At 39.3% G+C, this 18,525-nt stretch overlaps 1 protein-coding gene across 1 annotated transcript in view; it reads right to left on the bottom strand.

Moving 5' to 3' along the window:
- fat3b (FAT atypical cadherin 3b) overlaps window positions 1-16,712 on the bottom strand; it is a 122,400-nt gene extending 105,688 nt beyond the window's left edge. The window contains exons 1-5 of the mRNA XM_088087980.1: window positions 13,743-16,712; window positions 13,509-13,643; window positions 12,465-12,666; window positions 4,154-4,272; window positions 1,424-1,622 (exon numbers count right to left, since the gene is read on the bottom strand). Of these exons, the coding sequence (XP_087944106.1) occupies window positions 1,424-1,622; window positions 4,154-4,272; window positions 12,465-12,666; window positions 13,509-13,643; window positions 13,743-16,709 (3,622 nt within the window). The 5' untranslated portion in view covers window positions 16,710-16,712. The remainder of the gene's footprint in view (window positions 1-1,423; window positions 1,623-4,153; window positions 4,273-12,464; window positions 12,667-13,508; window positions 13,644-13,742) is intronic.
- Window positions 16,713-18,525: the final 1,813 nt, after the last annotated feature.

Below are 18,525 nucleotides of genomic sequence, written 5' to 3'. Positions count from 1 at the left end.
CTATCTGTAACGCAGGGTCTAATACGTAGATTTCTAAGTTTAGAAATGATGTTGCGGCACAGTGAGATGACATTCAGTTCACAGGCTGCAATTGTAAATCATCTTTTGTGAGCCTGTTAAAATGCATGAGCAATTCAAGCGCGTGAATGTCTAAAAAAAGATTTTGCAAGCACATAAAACTCACAGATGTGTAGAAAAGATTTGTGGTTCTAGAAATGTTTTGAGCAGTTATAAATAAAACATGTGCACAAATTATCTCAACAGTAAGGTTACAGGAACAGCTTTGTGAATATCTGAGTACTGATTAAAAGTGGGAAACTGTGTGTAAAATTAATTTAAAGGGTAACCCAGGAACTTTACATATTAAAGTCTGCTTATAGGTTTTGGGAGTATTATTGTGTATGTGAATAACTGTCCATCTTCAGTCCAACAGGGTAAAAAATACACACCAAAAAGACAAAAACAGAAGTACCTACTGACTATAACATGAATCAAAAAGGTAGATTTTAGCACCCAATTCCGCTACACTTACAGAAAGGTATGTTTGCATGTAAAGGTAATTGTTCAGGACAGGAACAGGATGCAAAGTGTATCTTCAGCAGAAATAGTTTTTACAACCTCAAAGACTTTTATTTCCCTCATGCAGTATTTTCCCACCGGCTCAAAAGGGGTAACAGACAACCACAGGCTGTCTGAGCATCATTTCACAAGCTTGCACTCTTTAAGACCCTGTCTTGATCCCATGGAAGTGGGCTTATGGTGAAACCATATGGTTGCAGTATTTTTTTAAATGAAAACCTAATCCCAATTCCAACATAATACTACTGAAACCTTTTTGCCAACTTTAACTTTTTTATAACTTTCTGAGAAAAGTATGATTTATTTTATTTTTTTTACTTTATATACTTTATATCACATAATGCATAGACGTTTAGCCCTACTTCAGGGAATAAAAGTAGTGGGGAAGAAAATTGCTTTGACTAATGTAAACTCCTTCATCACTAGAAGATATTCACCCACACATGGGCTTCATAAAAAAAACTAACTACCCTAATTTCCTCAAGTACACTGCAGAGAGCTCTCGCCCCTTAAGAAGACTGGAAGCAATATTCAGCTGAGAGTGTAGTGAAGATTGTCTAGGCGGGCGGCTCATCAGTGTCCTAGATGTTTGACTGTGTGGGCACAAAAGTCTTTTTAATTTGTTGTGTGGGACCAAAGCCTTTTATTGGATGAACGTGGAGTGGGAGGTGCATGATGAAAGAAAATTTCAGAGGCACGTAAACATATTAACACAAAAGACTGGTGTAATTATTTGTTGTTTGTAAGGGTTTATTACTAATTATTCCACTAGTCTACCTCATTATACTGTCAATCGTATTAGCAAAATATTTAAATTATTTAACATTGTGCGTCTGTGTCTCACCTGTTTTTGGGTGGATGGAGAAGAAATTCTGCGGGTTGCCAGCACTGATGCGATAACTCAGACGACTGGGAGTGGCAGTGAGGTCAGGGTCCTGCGCCTGGATACGGATGACTGAAACATCCTTTGGAGAGTTCTCCATGACGACCGGGTGGTAGATAGGATCTGAAGTGAGGGGAGCATTATCATTGACATCTTCTACCTGAGAAAGAAAGAGAGGAGAGGAAAAAGAAGAAGTGAGAAAAAGTGGAGAGAGTGAGAAAGGCAGGGATTGGGTAAGAGACAAGCAGCGTTGTTTGTTTCTATTTGGAGTGTCCCCTTTTGGCCACAGATGTGTAGATAAAGCATAACCTTCTAAATCAGCATGTATGGTAATATCTGTATCTTTGTTCATCAATTTATGAAATGCAGCCCGGACTGATCCGTTATCAATCACAAAATGGAAATTCATTTACCAGAAAATGTCATAGATGTCACACTTTAAATGCACTGCAAATTAATTTCCCTTCCTACAGCATAGATCTGGAATATTTATGGCAAACACAGCATTGATTGAGTGTTTGCCGCAAGCCACAAGAGAGCCAAGATGGTTCAGCCGGTGAATGAGGAGCACCTGTGCCTGATTAATTCCCCTATTTTTGTCTGTGATGAAGAGGTCGGGAGTAAAGCGCCCGATCACACCGCCACACCTGAATGTCCCGAAGCCAGAAAATGCAGTTTGTGGGGGTTTTTTATACACTGCTGAACTCTTCCCCAAAGGGGTGAGCAGTGTTGGAGCAGTGATGTGTGTATGTGAGTGTTTAGACAGTGGATTACTTAGTGCCAAATAAAATAGAAGCTAAAGCAGAGAATTCCCTCCGGTGTGTATCTCTTGCTTGCAGGCTCTGCATTGCTATAGTTATCCACTGCACTGAGCACCATTAGCATTTAGAGAGTAACACACTGATTGTTTGGCTTCATATTGTTATTTTGAAGGCAACACTCCACAAGAATATATGGTTACAACATCAAAACTGGCCTGCAGTTCCATGTTTGCAAGACAAAGAAGCTAACCTATTGGCTGCACCCTTTCACACAATGTCATCATTTTGGGGTAAAGAGATGGTAAAAAATTATATGTTCGAAAACTGCATAAAATCAGGAGTGCTGTATGTAAAACAAAATATTCTATTTGTAATAAATCTAAAAATTGAAAGAATCTGTCTGTCTGTTCTTTGCTCACAACCAATTAATCTGATCAACATAAATTTGGTGTATTGCTGAAGACCCGAGGAAGTGCAGTGTCAAGTGTGAGCTCTTGAGATCTATAGTAAAGATGTATTCGTAGTGGGTTATGTACAAACTGTGCAGTATATTGAGAGGAAAACCCCTATAAACCTTTACAGGGATCCTATTAACTGGGTACAGCTCACTGCATTATTTACATAATTTCTTTCACTAACAGATGAAGACAGACAAACCGGAGAGGTTACATTGTCCACAAAAATTTTAAGCATGAATGATATAACTTTCGTAACAACAGTTTTTGTCCGTAAATAGGTCCAAAATATTAAGCTGTTAGCAAATGAAGCCTATACTCTAGCATTGCTAGGGGATGCAACTATGTCATGGCAGATGTATTGCTCAGGACACAAGGAAATACAGTGTTGAGCGTCAAGTTGTTTGGATGAGCGGTTCTTGAGAAAGCTAAACTGCAAAAGAGGTAGTGATCAATTTTCTCCAAACAAACCCTGCTTTAACATGCACTGCACTAGTATAGACTATAGACAATATATAAAGATGGACGACCTGACCGCTTCCCAAAAGTGAAACTAAAACATCTCGATACCCCCTTGTGACTGGCTGCATGGACCAAACTAAAAACTCATAAAATACATAAAGCACATGTCAAATATTTTTTCTAAAAAATGTTTTTTGCCATTTCAGGTAGTTCTTATAACACTGATGTTTGTTCAAGCCTTTATATTTCTTTTAAGTTTGTTTTTAATTAGTTATTTGGCGCTATAATAAGGGGGTGAGACAACATGATTTACAGATTTGTGTGCCAACGGTGTGCTCGCCATCAACAGCTGCAATCAGACTGCTGCTGGTGACTGGTCAGACTAGTGTTTGGATGGGAACTCTATACCTCAGAAATCAGTACTACACAGACTGGCTCCAAATGACCAGTGCAAGATGGCAGCGACCGTATCTGTGATATTTTGGCTGAATTTTTGTACAGTGAGAGTAAGTGGAGGCACATTGTTTCTCTTTATTTATAGTCTATAATATAGAATGAAAGTAGAGAGCACATAAAACTGAATGTTCAAAAGCATAGCTGGATATGGTGGAAGTGAATGTGAGATTAAGCAAGGAACACTCAGGCCAAACCTTTTTTTTTTCAAATATAAAACCGTTTCCCCCTGTAGAATTTAACAAGTTATGTGTGATTAGTGTGATGGCTGAGAAGCTGCTCTACAAACAGGTGTGACTCGGTGAACAAAGGTCAGTGTAGATAAGATGTTTTTAATTTGGAACAAATTCCCTGCCTGCAATTTACAGAGTTAACAAAAATGTTTCTAATATATTAAAATACGATTAAAAAAAAAACAAAAAACAGCACCAAAGTAAACTAATTTGGGCACTTAATGTTTATGCCTATCTCTCAGTGACATAAACAAAGGACATTTCCTCAGTATGAAGCTTCTTAAACATGCATAGTACAATGTGAATATTGGCAGCAGGTGTTGGTACCTGAATAAAGACTTCAATAGAGGCTGACAGGGGTGTAACCGCTCTGTCTGCGGCATAGATTGTAAGCCAGTAGGAGTCTTTGCTCTCACAGTCCAGGATACCAGCAGTGTAAATCACCCCTGTTGAAGCAGAGACAAAGATTAATGCAGTTATTACTTGGGCTTGAGAATACATATCTATTAGGTGTGTGTGTATGAAAATGGGACAGTATGGGTGTCATCAGCAGAAAACATCCCTGAAAGATCTCGCGGGGAAATCTTTGAGTACTAAGTTTTCCCGAGGCAAGACACAAATTTAGAGAAAACTTTGTGTCCTGGCTTCAGTGACATTCACAGGCATTAGCGGCGCCGCTGTAGTCACCTTCAATGTTTCAGCTTCTCTACAGCTAATCACAGCTGACCAAACTGCTCCCAGCTGCAATTTGCTTAGTGCTAAACGTACCCTGCACTGCCCTACACCAATAAAGACACACGCAGACACTCAGACACTCACGCACGCTGACTGGCGTGTGTTTAGTGGCCTTAAGGAAGATGAGTAGCTGACAGCTTTGGTGACCTCTTGAGGGACAAAGAGAACACTCACAATGGATGACACATGAGTGCCTCTTTTTTCTTTTTTTCCTGTTTTTGTGAAATCAGTCATGCAGGACTGTCCATGTAAACACTCGAAAAATGACATGCATACTCACACTCGAGGTTTTGGGATCATTCATGTCATTTTTATACAATGCCAAGAGCACTGATGCGTGGTGGTGCAAGGTCACGAGTGTCACATGCAGTTTGTTTAAACAAAGACACCCGATGTTAGGATCAAAAACAACAAATATCTAATTGCATCATTTCTATCAACAGAAAATAACACATCATCTAGGAATAAATACAGTGAACTCGTATTAAAGGCAAAGCCAGCAGTTGACGCATTTCTGTTCAGTGCACAAAAACTTTTAAGAGCCAGGCAGCATGAGTCTGTTACTTTAACTAACTTAAAGAAACTCACTAAGAGCTAAGGCGTACTGCATGTGTTTGTCGGTGCTTGCAGAGTCTGTGCATGCATCTGTGCTTCAGTTCACAAGCAATTAACCCCAACGAGATGCTCGACAGAGCTGAGACTGGACATGTAAGGGGGTGTATTTTTAATTTGACTTTTTTATGCTTACCTAAACCTCAACTCTGCTATTTCACTTCCTATAATTAAAGACTGGTTGGTGCTGATGATGTTCGTGAAGTTTATGCTCTCACATGCAAAGATTTATAATGTGTTCGCATCACTAATAGATAGTGAGAGCATCGAGAAAGAGGGATAGAGAGATTTGATCAAAAATGATTTTCAGGTCATGTAGTACAAATGGAAGCCCAAATCAGGCATTCCTTTAATTTGACAGATATGAATCAAGGTCTATGATTCAAGGGAGGCAGAGAGAGCCAAGACAATTCAGCCCAGACTCCACCCGCCTGGGATAAACATGCTCAGTGGCACTATTGCTTGATTCCTAACCTCAGTCACCGTGCTAGTAATGTTTTGCAGGGTAGCATTTAAACCAGGATACAGATAACCTCAGTGCGTAGCCCAAGGGGGGCCCATGCAAAGGTCTTTGGTTGACCCTTGAATGGGATCAAGTACTTGCTGACTTATATCAGTGACAATACAAGTTATATGTATTTACATGATAAAGACATTTATTATAAGATTTTATAGTTATCCAATATCCCCAGTTTGGCAAAGTTGAAAAACTAGGCCGAAGGCATTCCTTGGTACCATCTATAGCCTGTGTTATAAAGATGGATGGCATAAAAGCTCCCTAAAATCAAGCCGAAACATCTTGATTTTGACCCTTGGTGGCTGGCTGCAGTATAGGTCATACACCCTGCCCTATCCAAGTCGGTAGATGGAAGTAAAAAATCAAACTCTTCACTAAGTAATTTTTTCCAAAGATGGTTTCTGTCATTGTAGGTAGTTCTTATCACCCTGATGTTTGTTCAAATCTTAAATCTCTAGTTATAATTAGCTATTTAATACAACAAAAAGGGGTTTTCACTACTTGATTGACATGATAGTATGCTTGCTATTCCCATATTTGATTTTGCTTTTCTCTAATCATTCATCAGAGGGCATTTTTTCTCTCCCTGTTTTGTTTTATGGTAAAAGGAGGAATAGAAGTGTCACAGTCTTATTTGAAGGAAGGGTTTTGAAAGTGACTTGACCTTTTGAGCTTTGTAATCACATTGAGTATGCAAAACGGAGTAAGGCCGGGACAGGTCTATAACACTGGATTTGGAAATGCTTGTTAGAGACTTCACCTCTGTCACAACACGGCTAATGGCCAAGACCTATTTGAAATTGCCTGTGCTGGTATTAGAAGTAAGAGTGGGTGGATGTTGTTGGTGGTGGAAGCGGAGAGGGTTTGGATGGGATGCCCAATTTGGAAAATTGTGTCGCCCTGTCTAAAATTCCTAATGGCTGGTCTGATCATAAACCCCTGCTGTTCAAAAACAAATCTCTAACCAAAGAACTTGAGCATAAATTCCATGTCAGTCATACTTTCTGAATAGATTATTAAAATATTACATCATTATTCTTCACTCCCTTCACCCTACATGCTCAGGTTTCAGTCATACAAGCACTCAAATCAATGACTAGAGGTGTGACTGTGTGGCCCCTTTTTGTGTTCTTGCGTCAGTCTTGTTGCAGCCTCCTCAGCCGCATGGTGAAGGTGTTACCTTATCACCAGAAAGCACGTGTATATGTCAGATTATGACTAAGCAGCTGCCCAGGGAGCATGCACAATGCATAGTAAAAGTGTTTGCTGAAACACACCCTTGCTCTGTCGTCCTTGACCACGTCCTTTTCAAACCACATCTCATCTCTGTCAAATAACCCGACAAGAGAGAGGCGAGGAAAACAGAGCTGGCTGTTTCAAAAGCTCTTTGAACTTTAAGACCGACAGGCACTATTCAGTGAATTCAATATAAATCTGACTTGACAGCATCCATTCTCACCATAAATAACGCACTTCAAAGAGTGAAAAAAAAAATTGAAGGGTCGTGGCATATTTTCTAATCTAGAAGTTCACAGTACGCTTGGGTTTACATCCATCTGTCATGTCTATTCAACTTCTCCATTCTTAAAAAAAACAGTTTGGGGGTCCCCACTATCTAATTAATGTCACCATATCAAATAATCAATCCAAAGATTGATGAGTAAATACTGCGTGTACGTGTCTACATCTCGAGGCACAACAGTGTCTGGCAGAAAAGACGACATCAAAAGTTCAGCCTGATAATTTTAACAAATGCAGGGATAGATTACTTTTTAAAAGTGTGTTTGCCTGTAACTTAAAGACTGCTTTATCCTGACTGTGACAAATCCTGGCGCTTGCAAACCCACTAATAGAGGAGCAGTGGCTTCTGACAGCTGCCCAATGAGAAATTGCAGGGCTTGCTTTCCCCCTAACCAATGACAAGAATACCAATTTTTGTTCAAAGTACAGGAGTGCTAAGGTTTTAAGCCAGAGAAGATCCTACTTCTTTTCTGATAGATAGTCCCTGTACTTTGCAATAAAAGAGTGAGTCGCCTTAAGCATCTAAATATCAAAGGTGGAAAAGGGGGCATTCATAAATGGTAAAAATGGTATGACGGACAATGAGGATGTCACAGGCTACACAAGATGCATCAGAGCCAATATACAAACTACAGAGGAGAGGTGGGGATGCACAAGTTCGGACAGGCTTAACAAAATGGATTTCTCACACAATATCTAATTCTCTCTGTCCCTTTTACTCACTCTCACTGTCTGTCTTCTCATACTTAGTTTTGGCACTAAGAGCCACAGATTGACAAGCAGTCAGAGCTGAGCCACTCAACATGGCAGCTAAATGCATGGTGGGAGGACACAGCGGTTCGACTCTGTCCGTGCCTGACAACACTGACTTCTCTAGACGCTGTGAGATGAAATGAAACACTTGATGAGGGAAAACTTGGCATGCGCTTACTGTCTCTTCTCATCTGATACCAAAAGAGGGTCAGAGACTTTTCACATGCTGATGATATTTGGGAAAAAATAACAAATGCTGCAACTTAAAAAAACAAACTTCCAGAAAGAAAAAAAAGTATATAAAAAGGCCTGGGAGGAAGAAAGCCGTATTTTCTTCTGACACTTTTTATGTACTCCAGACTCCCCTGCACCCTCTTCCTTCCTCTCTTCGCTTCACTTCCACTCCCCTCTCCCTTCACTTTCTGCTCTAACAAGCACTCTGATTTCCCCAGGAAAATCTGCACTCAATAAACTTTCTTACTGGCTGTGCCTTACTGAGGTTTTAATACTTAAGTAAATAACAGCACCACATACTGTTACAGAAGACTGTAGGGATCTGTGTGTACTGTAACACTGTTAGCACGGTATCCACACTATACATATGTAATTATATACACATGGAGAGATAGAGTGAGGGCAAGAGATATTCCCTCCATTTGTCCATGTGCTTCTCTCTCGCTTTCTCTCTCAACTACAATCAATACTAATTAGCCTAGTTAAAGGTCAATACAGGCCTCCAGTGCAAGTCATGTACAGTAGGGACAGTGTGACAAGAGGTGAAGATATACCGCCAGAAGAGGAACAAAGTCATTTTTCCCTAAAAGTAGGTACTAAAATAAACTCTACTGGCTAAAATTAACCACTACACTTATTTTCCAACCAGCACTAGTCACAACACTGCAAGTTAGTAATGACAATTTATTTTAGTATCTGCTGTACTGTATATTATTGTAATATTATATAACTACTTTTAACTTCACTATTTGTTTCACAAGTTGCAATTTCAATATATTAGCTAACTAGTAAAATGTACATAATTATTAAGTAACACATTTTAAGTACAGCTTTTTATAACAGTCACTAGTCTCTATTCCATGCCTGTTATTTACAGGTAATGTGCATTGGTTAAAGCTGTACTTGGTAACTTTTATAAAAAAAAAATCTTTTTTGTTATATTAGCTGAAACTGTCACTATACCCACATTGTGCATGAGATGGATAGTTTGTGAAAACAACCACACATGTTCTTATTATGACACATAGCACCTCAATGGCATTTTGTTCAGCTTCCCCTCAGGGTAATCCTCACCGCCATCTTAAGGGCTGTTCCAGCTGTCTGAAAAACTAAATTGAACTTGGTGAGATCGACCCTTGGAGGGCTGAGGGAGCGAATGAACAAGAATGGTTACTTCAGAGGTCTCTATCACCCACAATGCATTGCAGTTATGCATGTGATGCAAAAAAATACATCCATGGTCAGGGGGTGGTAATAAGTAAATATCCAGTTGCAGCACAGAAGGAGAATATGGATAAACTGATCAACAAATAAATGTGGGTATACATTCACCATCTGATTCTCTCCAGTTTTACTTCCTTTAATATATTTAATAGGTCTGTTTAGGTAGCGAATCCATTAGCGTCATTAGCTTATTAGGATGAGGAGAGACATGATTTTTATATATTATATTATTCTGTCTCATGGACTGCTGTGTGAATATAGTGACAGTTTTAAATATGAAAAGAAGTTATTTTCATAAAAGTTACCAGCTGTAGCTTAAATAAGAATATATCACCTGTTCCTTCTGTATGTCTACTAAGAATTTGATGCTACTTGATTATATAGTGTTCAGTAGAATTTAAGGTTTAATATAAATGTTGATTTTGTTCATGCAACAAAATCAGTTTTGTCTAATAAAATGAGTAGCAATGTTGACTCTGAGAAATTGTTTTACTGAGCAAAAGAAACTGTGGATGGTAACAAATGCAAATAAAAAACAGGGAAAACTAGTGACAATTAATGTTTCCATAGTGAAGCAATAGTCTGTAAAACATACTCTCCAGTAACTAATAATAAAATAAGTGAAACTGGGTTAGATATGTGGTAATTAAATTGGTGAGTACTGAGTGAGGAAGATGTAAATAACTAATGAAGTGTGGAAAGTAATGATTAAATTATAATAATAATCATAATAATGGTGCTTACTACATTGCTGTAAAGTGGTTTATCAGGTAACCTTACAGCAGAGGCTGTTGGCAGACAGAATGTGTCATACTTAAGACAGCTTTATTTTAAAGTATAATTGTGACTTCCACCTTAAGCCTTCAAAATTCCCACAATGCTCACTGTTGCATGCTTATACGCAATCCAGGACATGTCAGTGGTAAGACTCAGCGTCAGTGGTAATTACGAGGCACCACTCACTACAGAGTGCCCTGGAGGATGAGTGAATGAGGGACTGATTTTGGAGCTTGGAGTTTGAATGTTTCAGCACCATGGAGAGAGAGAGAGAGAGAGAGGGAGATTAGGTTTAAAAGCTTCGGCACCACGGATAGGGACACAGACTGCAACAAGCCTTGATGGGAAAGCAAGAACTCTCACTTACACCCACTTTTGTTCCCATGGAAATATCAAAAAGGTGCACTCACTTTGCTGACGTGAAATTTGTTAGGACTGTCAATGGGAGGGCCTTAGATTCAAGGTAATATCTTTGTGTCCAAATGAGTTTTACTTCTCAGATGAAAAATATATCAAATGCAAAGATTATATATACCTGTTCATGTCATCATATTGCATGAACACAATTTGGTGAAATTTAATTGTTTTCGGTGGCCTGCAGGTCTGCATGTTTGTTAGCAGTGTCCATCAGGCTTTCTAAGACAGGGATGGGAGATGTAACACTTTTTTTTTCCATTCAATATGATATCGAGACTGAGCAGTTCTTGAATGGGCATGTGGTATATTCATACTAATGGTCATTTTTAACATGCAGATAGTTAAGGGGGGAAGAGCATATATTAATAATAAACGTATAAGAAAATAAAAAAAAAATAATAGGCCTACATTTGTTCTTATTATACCAAAAATTTTGCAGGTTTATAGCCACAGTCTACATCCAGTAAGTCAGACTAGTCTCCTAATAACTTTAAGGGTGTGTAAAATGTTTGAAGCTGCTGAGTGGCACTTTCTTGTCTCAAATAGTGCAACTTGCTGTATTTCTATCTACAGGTAAAAAGTAGTATCATACCATTCTAGGTTTCCTTTTTGTCTTTTTTTCACGTTTGCAGAAGTGTACGGCTGCGCTCTAGGTTCTGATGTCACATATGTTTCCACAGTTAAGTGACATGGGCCAGGTCAGGAATGTTTTAGCGGAAACCTATAAAAAAGTACAAAAAATATTTGACGCACCCCTGTGTATTTATATAATTTTATTATCAATATATATATATATATATCTTTATTATCCCTTTTCTAAGATGACTTTAATAAAATTTATGGTAAGACCTACCCTTGTCATGTTAAATTGCATGATGTGTCCTTAAATTTCTCATAATGTTTAGTATTAAGAATTACATTTAAGTTGCATTTCTTCTTGTCCATGGTTCATTTATATATATATATATATATATATATATATATATATATATATATATATATATATATATATTATGTGTATATACTACTATACTATACTATGTGTATGTATGTATGTGTATGTATATATATATATATATATATACACATACATACACACACACACACACACACACACATATATATATATATATATACTTTACATCAAGAGAGAGTTGGCCTTTCATTCTGATCATGCGCCAATATGAACTTATATGAACTGTCCTATTTTTATACTGGATATTTGATTCATTTTATCCCTGGGTGAGTGAGTCCCGGCCTCTTGTTTGGATCAACATGTTTTCAGCTGTGGTTTGGCAGTTGGAGACAACTGCACGCTTATTTTTGGGTCAGACCTCCTTAAATAAGTCACAGTGATTCCCCTACTCTTGGAAAGGATGGTGGTGCTGTGCAGGACAGCCTTGATCAATGTTATCCACACAGCACTGGATGACTTGTACTGAGCGGCCTGAGGCCCAGCCAATGTAGCTGCCATGCTGCCCTCATTACAGTAATGATCTCCCAGTACACAGCTCCCACGTGAGGCCCCATCAACACACTGACTCTGACTGTACCTCACACTCTCTTCACCTCTCTCCCGTTAATAAATACATACAAAATCATGCTATCAAGTGTTGATGCTGTTTGTGTGCAATGCATAACAACAGTGCAATAGAAACACACATTAAACCGTTAAGCAACACCTACACATGCGTGAAAGTAATCAGCACCAGCACAGGAATAATAAGACTTCCTATGATACACAGTGATTAGCAACACATTTGGGTGTTGATATTCTAAGCATGGCACTGTAAGTTATTGGATTTCCACTTTACATAAATAGGCTTCAGCATTGATCTTGTGTCGCACCTGTGTCTTCGTCAATGGTGAAAGTGCCCAGTCCGCTGCCTCCTCTGACAGAGTACCTCAGCAAACCATCTCGGCCCTTGTCATCGTCCTTAGCGCTGACTGTCAGGACGCTTGTGCCTGCACGAGAGTTCTCCTTCACTGAGCCTCTCACAGCAAAGTCGGGGAAGTAGGGTGCATACAAATTCTCATTGACATCCACCACCTGAAGAAATGCAATGACTCACTTTAATTTGTACTGATAATTTGAAAAAAAGTGTGTGAAGATATGTGTAATATCTTGCAGTATGAATATACAGAACAGTATTAGACCAATATACCAATATTTCCTTTAATTACATTATAGCTAACAGCTATTCACAATTTCCTGGCAAGTAATCATTTTGGTAAATAAATTATTTTTTGCAAGTGTAACCTAAATGCTCCCTTTAAATCATTTGGATTGAATGAACTATATTGACCTGAATTGAATTGAATTGAATTGAAATTGACTGAACTGAACTGAACTGAACTGAACTGAACTGAACTGAACTGAACTGAATTGAAATGAATTGAAATGAACTGTACTGAACTGAACTAAAATGAATTAGATTGAAGTGAACACAATTTAATTTTATTTAATTTCTATAAATTAAATTGAACTAACTTACTAAATAAATTGAACTTAATTTAGTGGAACTGAAATTAAATGCATTTAACTGAATTTAAATTAAATCAAAATGGACTGAAGTGAGCTGAGCTTAAGTGAAATGAACTGAAATGAATTGTGAGGTATCCTGCAACTTCTCCTTAAACAGTCATTATATTGAGGAATTTTAGGGTACCATGATCTAAATGCTATTATACAGGTATTTCTTCCCTTAGAATAAAAAATGAAGAAAACAAGGAAAAAATATGTAAATATTGGTATTTGGTAGAAACAATTTGACAAAAATGTCTAATTAATGAAACTGATTTTGATGTAGTATTTGTTATTATGTCAATGTGTTTGTGTGTGTGTGTGTGTGTGTGTGTGTGTGTGTGTGTGTGTGTGTGTGTATTACACACCTCCACCTCCACAAATGTCTGACTGATGAGGCTGGGTACTCCTCTGTCTTCAGCAAGAAGAGTCAGGTTAAAAAACGGCTGTTTCTCAAAGTCCAGCTCCTTTCTAATCCTCAACACCCCACTCACAGCATCGATCTGTACAAAGCATTACATTCCCATACATCATAAACTGCCAATAAAAAGAGGATCAGGATATGCAACAGCACAGACAATACAAATAGTGACATCACCTACCTCAAAAGTTCCATTGAAGTCATTAATCAGGGAGTATCGGACCTGTCCGCCGGGGCCTACGTCTGGGTCCTGAGCCTGCACCCAGGTAATCACGGCCCCTGGTGGGAGGTCCTCCAGTACACGAGCACTAAAGCTGCTGGGGATGAAAGCTGGGGCACAATCATTGACATCCTCCACTATTATACTGAGAGTAGTTACTGACGACCTTCGAGTGCCTCTTTCCGCCTTGTCTCTCACTTCAATCTTCAATGTGAACATTGGGATGGTTTCTCTGTCTAAGTGGCTGGCAACAAACACACTTCCAGTTTCGCTGTCAATACCAAACTGAGGGACACTGGTCAGCATTATGTACGAGAGCTGCCCGTTTTGACCCATGTCTCTGTCAAACGCAGTGATGGTAATAACTTCCATGCCAATGGCCGAGTTTTCTGCCACAAGAGCAGAGAAGCTGTCCTCATAAAATTGGGGGTCGTTGTCATTTGCGTCCTCAATAATCACAGTCAGCAGTCTCCAGTTGGACATCTGAGGAACACCCTGATCGTAGATGGTGATATTGAGGAAGTAACGATCCAATCGTTCACGGTCAAGCGGCTGCAACACAGTTATCAACCCATTCTCCATGTTGATATTGAAGCAGTTTTCTTTGTTACCATCAGATATGGCAAAGAGAATGCGGCCATTGAAACCTGAGTCACCATCACGGGCTCTCACTTGAAACACACTGGCACCAGCAGCAAGGTCTTCTCTCACAAGAATACTAGTCGGCAAGGCCTCAAATTGTGGAGCCTGTTTGTTTACAGAGAAAAGATCTGTATATCTCTCATCAAGTCTTGGTCTAGCCATTGCAGACGCTTTTGAGAGCATTTTTTCTGCCAGCAGCTGGGCTACCCTGGTCTCCTTGCAGTTGAACCCCCTGCCTGGCATCCTACCCCTCACCACAGATACATTCACAAATGTAGGCTCAGAGAACATCTCCCCATCTGTTGCAACTACTTTCAGGTTGAATACCCCACTTTTTAAATTAGCCACTCCTAGTGATCGCTTCAATGACAAAGCCCCAGACTCTGGATTTAGGTCAAAATAGTCTAACTCATCTCCAGACAGTATCTTGTATGTCACCATTCCTAGCTCATCCATGTCCACAGCTGACAAAGTGACAATAGTCTGGCTGACAGGGAAATCACGGCTTATCATTCCCCTGCAAGACACCCTCTCAAAAAGAGGCTGGTTGTCATTTATATTTATCAGACGAATGGTGACATTAACTTCGCTCTCCCTTCTGTACGGTGAACCCCAATCAGACGCTCGCACTGCAAAAGTATAGGTATCATCTGATGACTCAAAGTCTAGGTCACTTGTGATCCGCACCTCCCCTGTGTCCTGGTCAATTGTAAATGGAAGAGACTGTTCGCCACTTATTGTGTGGGTTATATACCCATTCTCTCCTTTATCAGCATCCACAGCGGATACTATGAGAACAATAGTGCCTATAGGTAAGCTCTCATTGATTGCAATATCATAAAATGGCCTGTTGAACACCGGAGAGTTGTCATTAGCATCGTCTATGGTGATTTGAACTCTTGCTTGCTGCTGACTGATAATATCAACTACCTCAATTTCCATGAAATCCTGTGATATTCTTGTCAGATGCCTTGTGGTCATAATAACTCCAGTCAAAGGGTTTATATCAAAGTACATTTGATCTGAGGCGCTGCCGAGGCTGTAATTGACACTCAGAGGAGCTGGGGAGATTTTCACCACCTCTACAATAGTGCCTGGGGGAGCTTTTTCACTCAGCGTGACTACATAAACATCTTTCTCAAAATTCGCCAATACTGGGTCTGGCTTTGTTACCAACAACTGAACAACTTGAGCATTAGAAAACTTTGGAGGTATGCCTCTGTCTTTAGCCTGGAAGGTTAAGTTGCAGCCATAGGGGAATGTATCCCAGTCAAACAATTCTGAAGTTTTAACCCTATAATCATTCCCGACAGGCGATCGATCAATCACAAATTGTTCAAGGGGGTCACCCTCAATGATGGACACCCACTCTATATCCCCAGATACCCCCTCGTCTTTGTCCTCCACAGTCAAAATAGCATAGACTGGGTCCTTGTCTGTCCATGATGGAATGACAGCAATTGCATTAAGAACAGGAGCAAACTCATTTACCTGCTCCACAGTTAGGACCAGCCTAGCAGTGCTGCTGATGCCATTGTTTCCATAGAGTTTCATACCTCTGTCCACCACCTGTACCTCCAGCTCAAACCGGGCTTGTTTGTCCATCCTGGGCCGACCTGTCAGAGTGATGACCCCGCTGGTCGGGTGAACAGCAAAAAGGTCAATTTTGTTCTTTAAGAAGTAGTAGAACTCCCCGTTGGATCCCACATCAGCGTCTGTGGCTGTTACTCGTCCTATGCTGGCTCCCAGAGGGGCACTCTCAGACACAACGAATGAATAGGAGGTAGGGGAGAAGAGAGGTCGGAGATCATTGGTATCCAAGACCTTGATATAAACAGTAGCTAAGGCCTCTAGGCCTCCTTGGGCAGATGCCTTAACCGTCAGTGTGTAATTGTCCTGTACTTCCCGATTCAAAGTGGCACCACTGCCTCCGTTAGTGCGTATACGGAGGAAACAAAAATCTCCCATTACAAAGTCCTCAGCCTGGAAGATTCCCTCACTGTCTCCAGACACAATGGAATATTTTATGTCTAATGACCGAGGTGGCCCAAGAATGATGCCCATTTTAAACTCACTTTGGGTATAGGTTCTTGCAGCAGAGTTCTCGAAGACGGAAGCATTATAGGCCGGCTGGGTGAAGAGAAGCAGGCCTTGTCCTGACCTCGGTTCTGTCAGGAACTGGGCATGGGTCATGGGGAAAAATAGGAGGAGGAAGACGAAAATAAAATGGAAAAGAAGAGGAAAGCTCGGTAGAGGAAGCATATTTCTCCATTGATTAATCTTCATCACTATTCCATCACCAGTCACCCTATATTTGGAAAGAATAACAAAAAAAAAGAAAGATCCAGATTCAGTCGGTAAGATGTTAAAGACATGCACTCTGCATGCTAAAAATCTGATATAGAACTGAGACAAAAGTTACAAAGACATTTCAGGAGCGCTGCTTATCACCACAGGGATATGATAGCATATTCAATGTTGTGCTTCAACAGTTTGCATTCAAACACTGACTATTGCACCCGAAAGACTCTGAAGCAAAGACTGACACATCTTTAAGCAAACCACATCAAAGCACAACACACTTACACAGCCTCAGTGAAACACACTATGTTACCACATAAAATAACAGGGATCAGGAAGAACACTGTTACTGTAATACAGAGTGCCTAAACGACATAAGGGCTGTTGACTGTTGTGGTATTTTCACAGGAGAAAATCTAACTAGGAAAAATAACAAACATGGTCTAAGAAAAGTCACTGTGCACAATTTCTAAAGCAATTTTACACTTTTGTAGAAATCAGTTGCACAATAGCATTTTTCAACATGTTGTCAGTAGTGGGATGTAACCAAGTACCATTTACTCAAGTATGGTACAATTTGAGGTACTTGTACTTTACTTGAGTATTTGGAAGACAAATTTTGCTCCACTGTGTTTATGTTGTTTATGTGGCTACATTGCAGGTTCAGATTATTATTACAAAATATGTAACAACTAATAAATTAGGATGTATTATTATGCATTAAGCAACTGAAAGTAAATAAACTTGCTCAAATCAGGCCCACGCTTACCAGCTGCAACATTAGTGATGATTACACATAATGCATCACTAATTACAACACAGTCATATAAATATATTATCAAAAATGAGCCATTTTGCACTAGAGGGTGAAATCAGGTAATTTGGGACACTTTTTGTTTTTTAAATGGTGAAATCAATTTATCTGTTTAGTCATAAAATCATTAAATCATAATGTAACCCGTAACTATTCATTAAAAAAGATATTTTTTTCCATGCTTTCTCTATTATTTTGTTGCCTGTTGCCTTGGTCCCATATTATCAACACCCAACATGCATGTATGTGTAACAGCTGTGGCTATGACAGGGTGGCACAAATCAGCATACATCATGAGTTTATGGCACCTGCTGGAAGTCTAAAAACATGCTGGTTTTACTTCAGAAAAGTGAACCATTTTATCTGAGTTTTTTTTTATCCCATTTTACCTGGCTGTATCAAATACTCACTCAAAAACCTTTCCCATAACATTGTTTTGCACCAAAACACCAAGTATGATTCCTTGTATGTGTCAATGTACTTGGAAATACAATCCAATTCTGATTCTAAAAACTATAGTGTGTTGTGAAAACATTTTTATTATACGTCAAACAATAAATAAAAAAGAAATGCCCCACAGCCATTTTTCTTGTTATACCCTTATTATTTTAGCGTCAGTACTCTTATTACTAACATGAGAAAATCCACATCCCAAATGGCTTTCCTGGTAAGTTCTGGGACCAGTGACTCTTTGACTCCTTGCTTTGCCCTAGAGCCCTAGATGTAAAACCTTATTTATCCCGGTTACCTGATGTCCCAAATTACCTCACTTCACCCTAATTGTACTTTTGGATGTAAGTATATTTTAATGCAAATTCCCTTTTTTTATTTTGAATGGAAGACTTTTACTTAAAATAGGGATTTTTTTTCCCACTGTGTTATTGCTCCTTTTACTTCAGTAGATCATAGTACTTCTTTCCACCACAGGTTATCATCAGGTTAAGTCCAATGCACAGCTAAAGTTTAGACTCATTAGTAACTGTCAGA

This window comes from Plectropomus leopardus, chromosome 15 (genome assembly GCF_026936395.1).
Source record: "Plectropomus leopardus strain MGB_pleo_1.0 chromosome 15, ASM2693639v1, whole genome shotgun sequence".
NCBI classification, from domain to species: Eukaryota; Metazoa; Chordata; class Actinopteri; order Perciformes; family Serranidae; genus Plectropomus; species Plectropomus leopardus.
The sequence above is the reverse complement of the archived record's forward strand: the minus strand, read 5'-3'. Positions and strand labels throughout refer to the sequence as shown.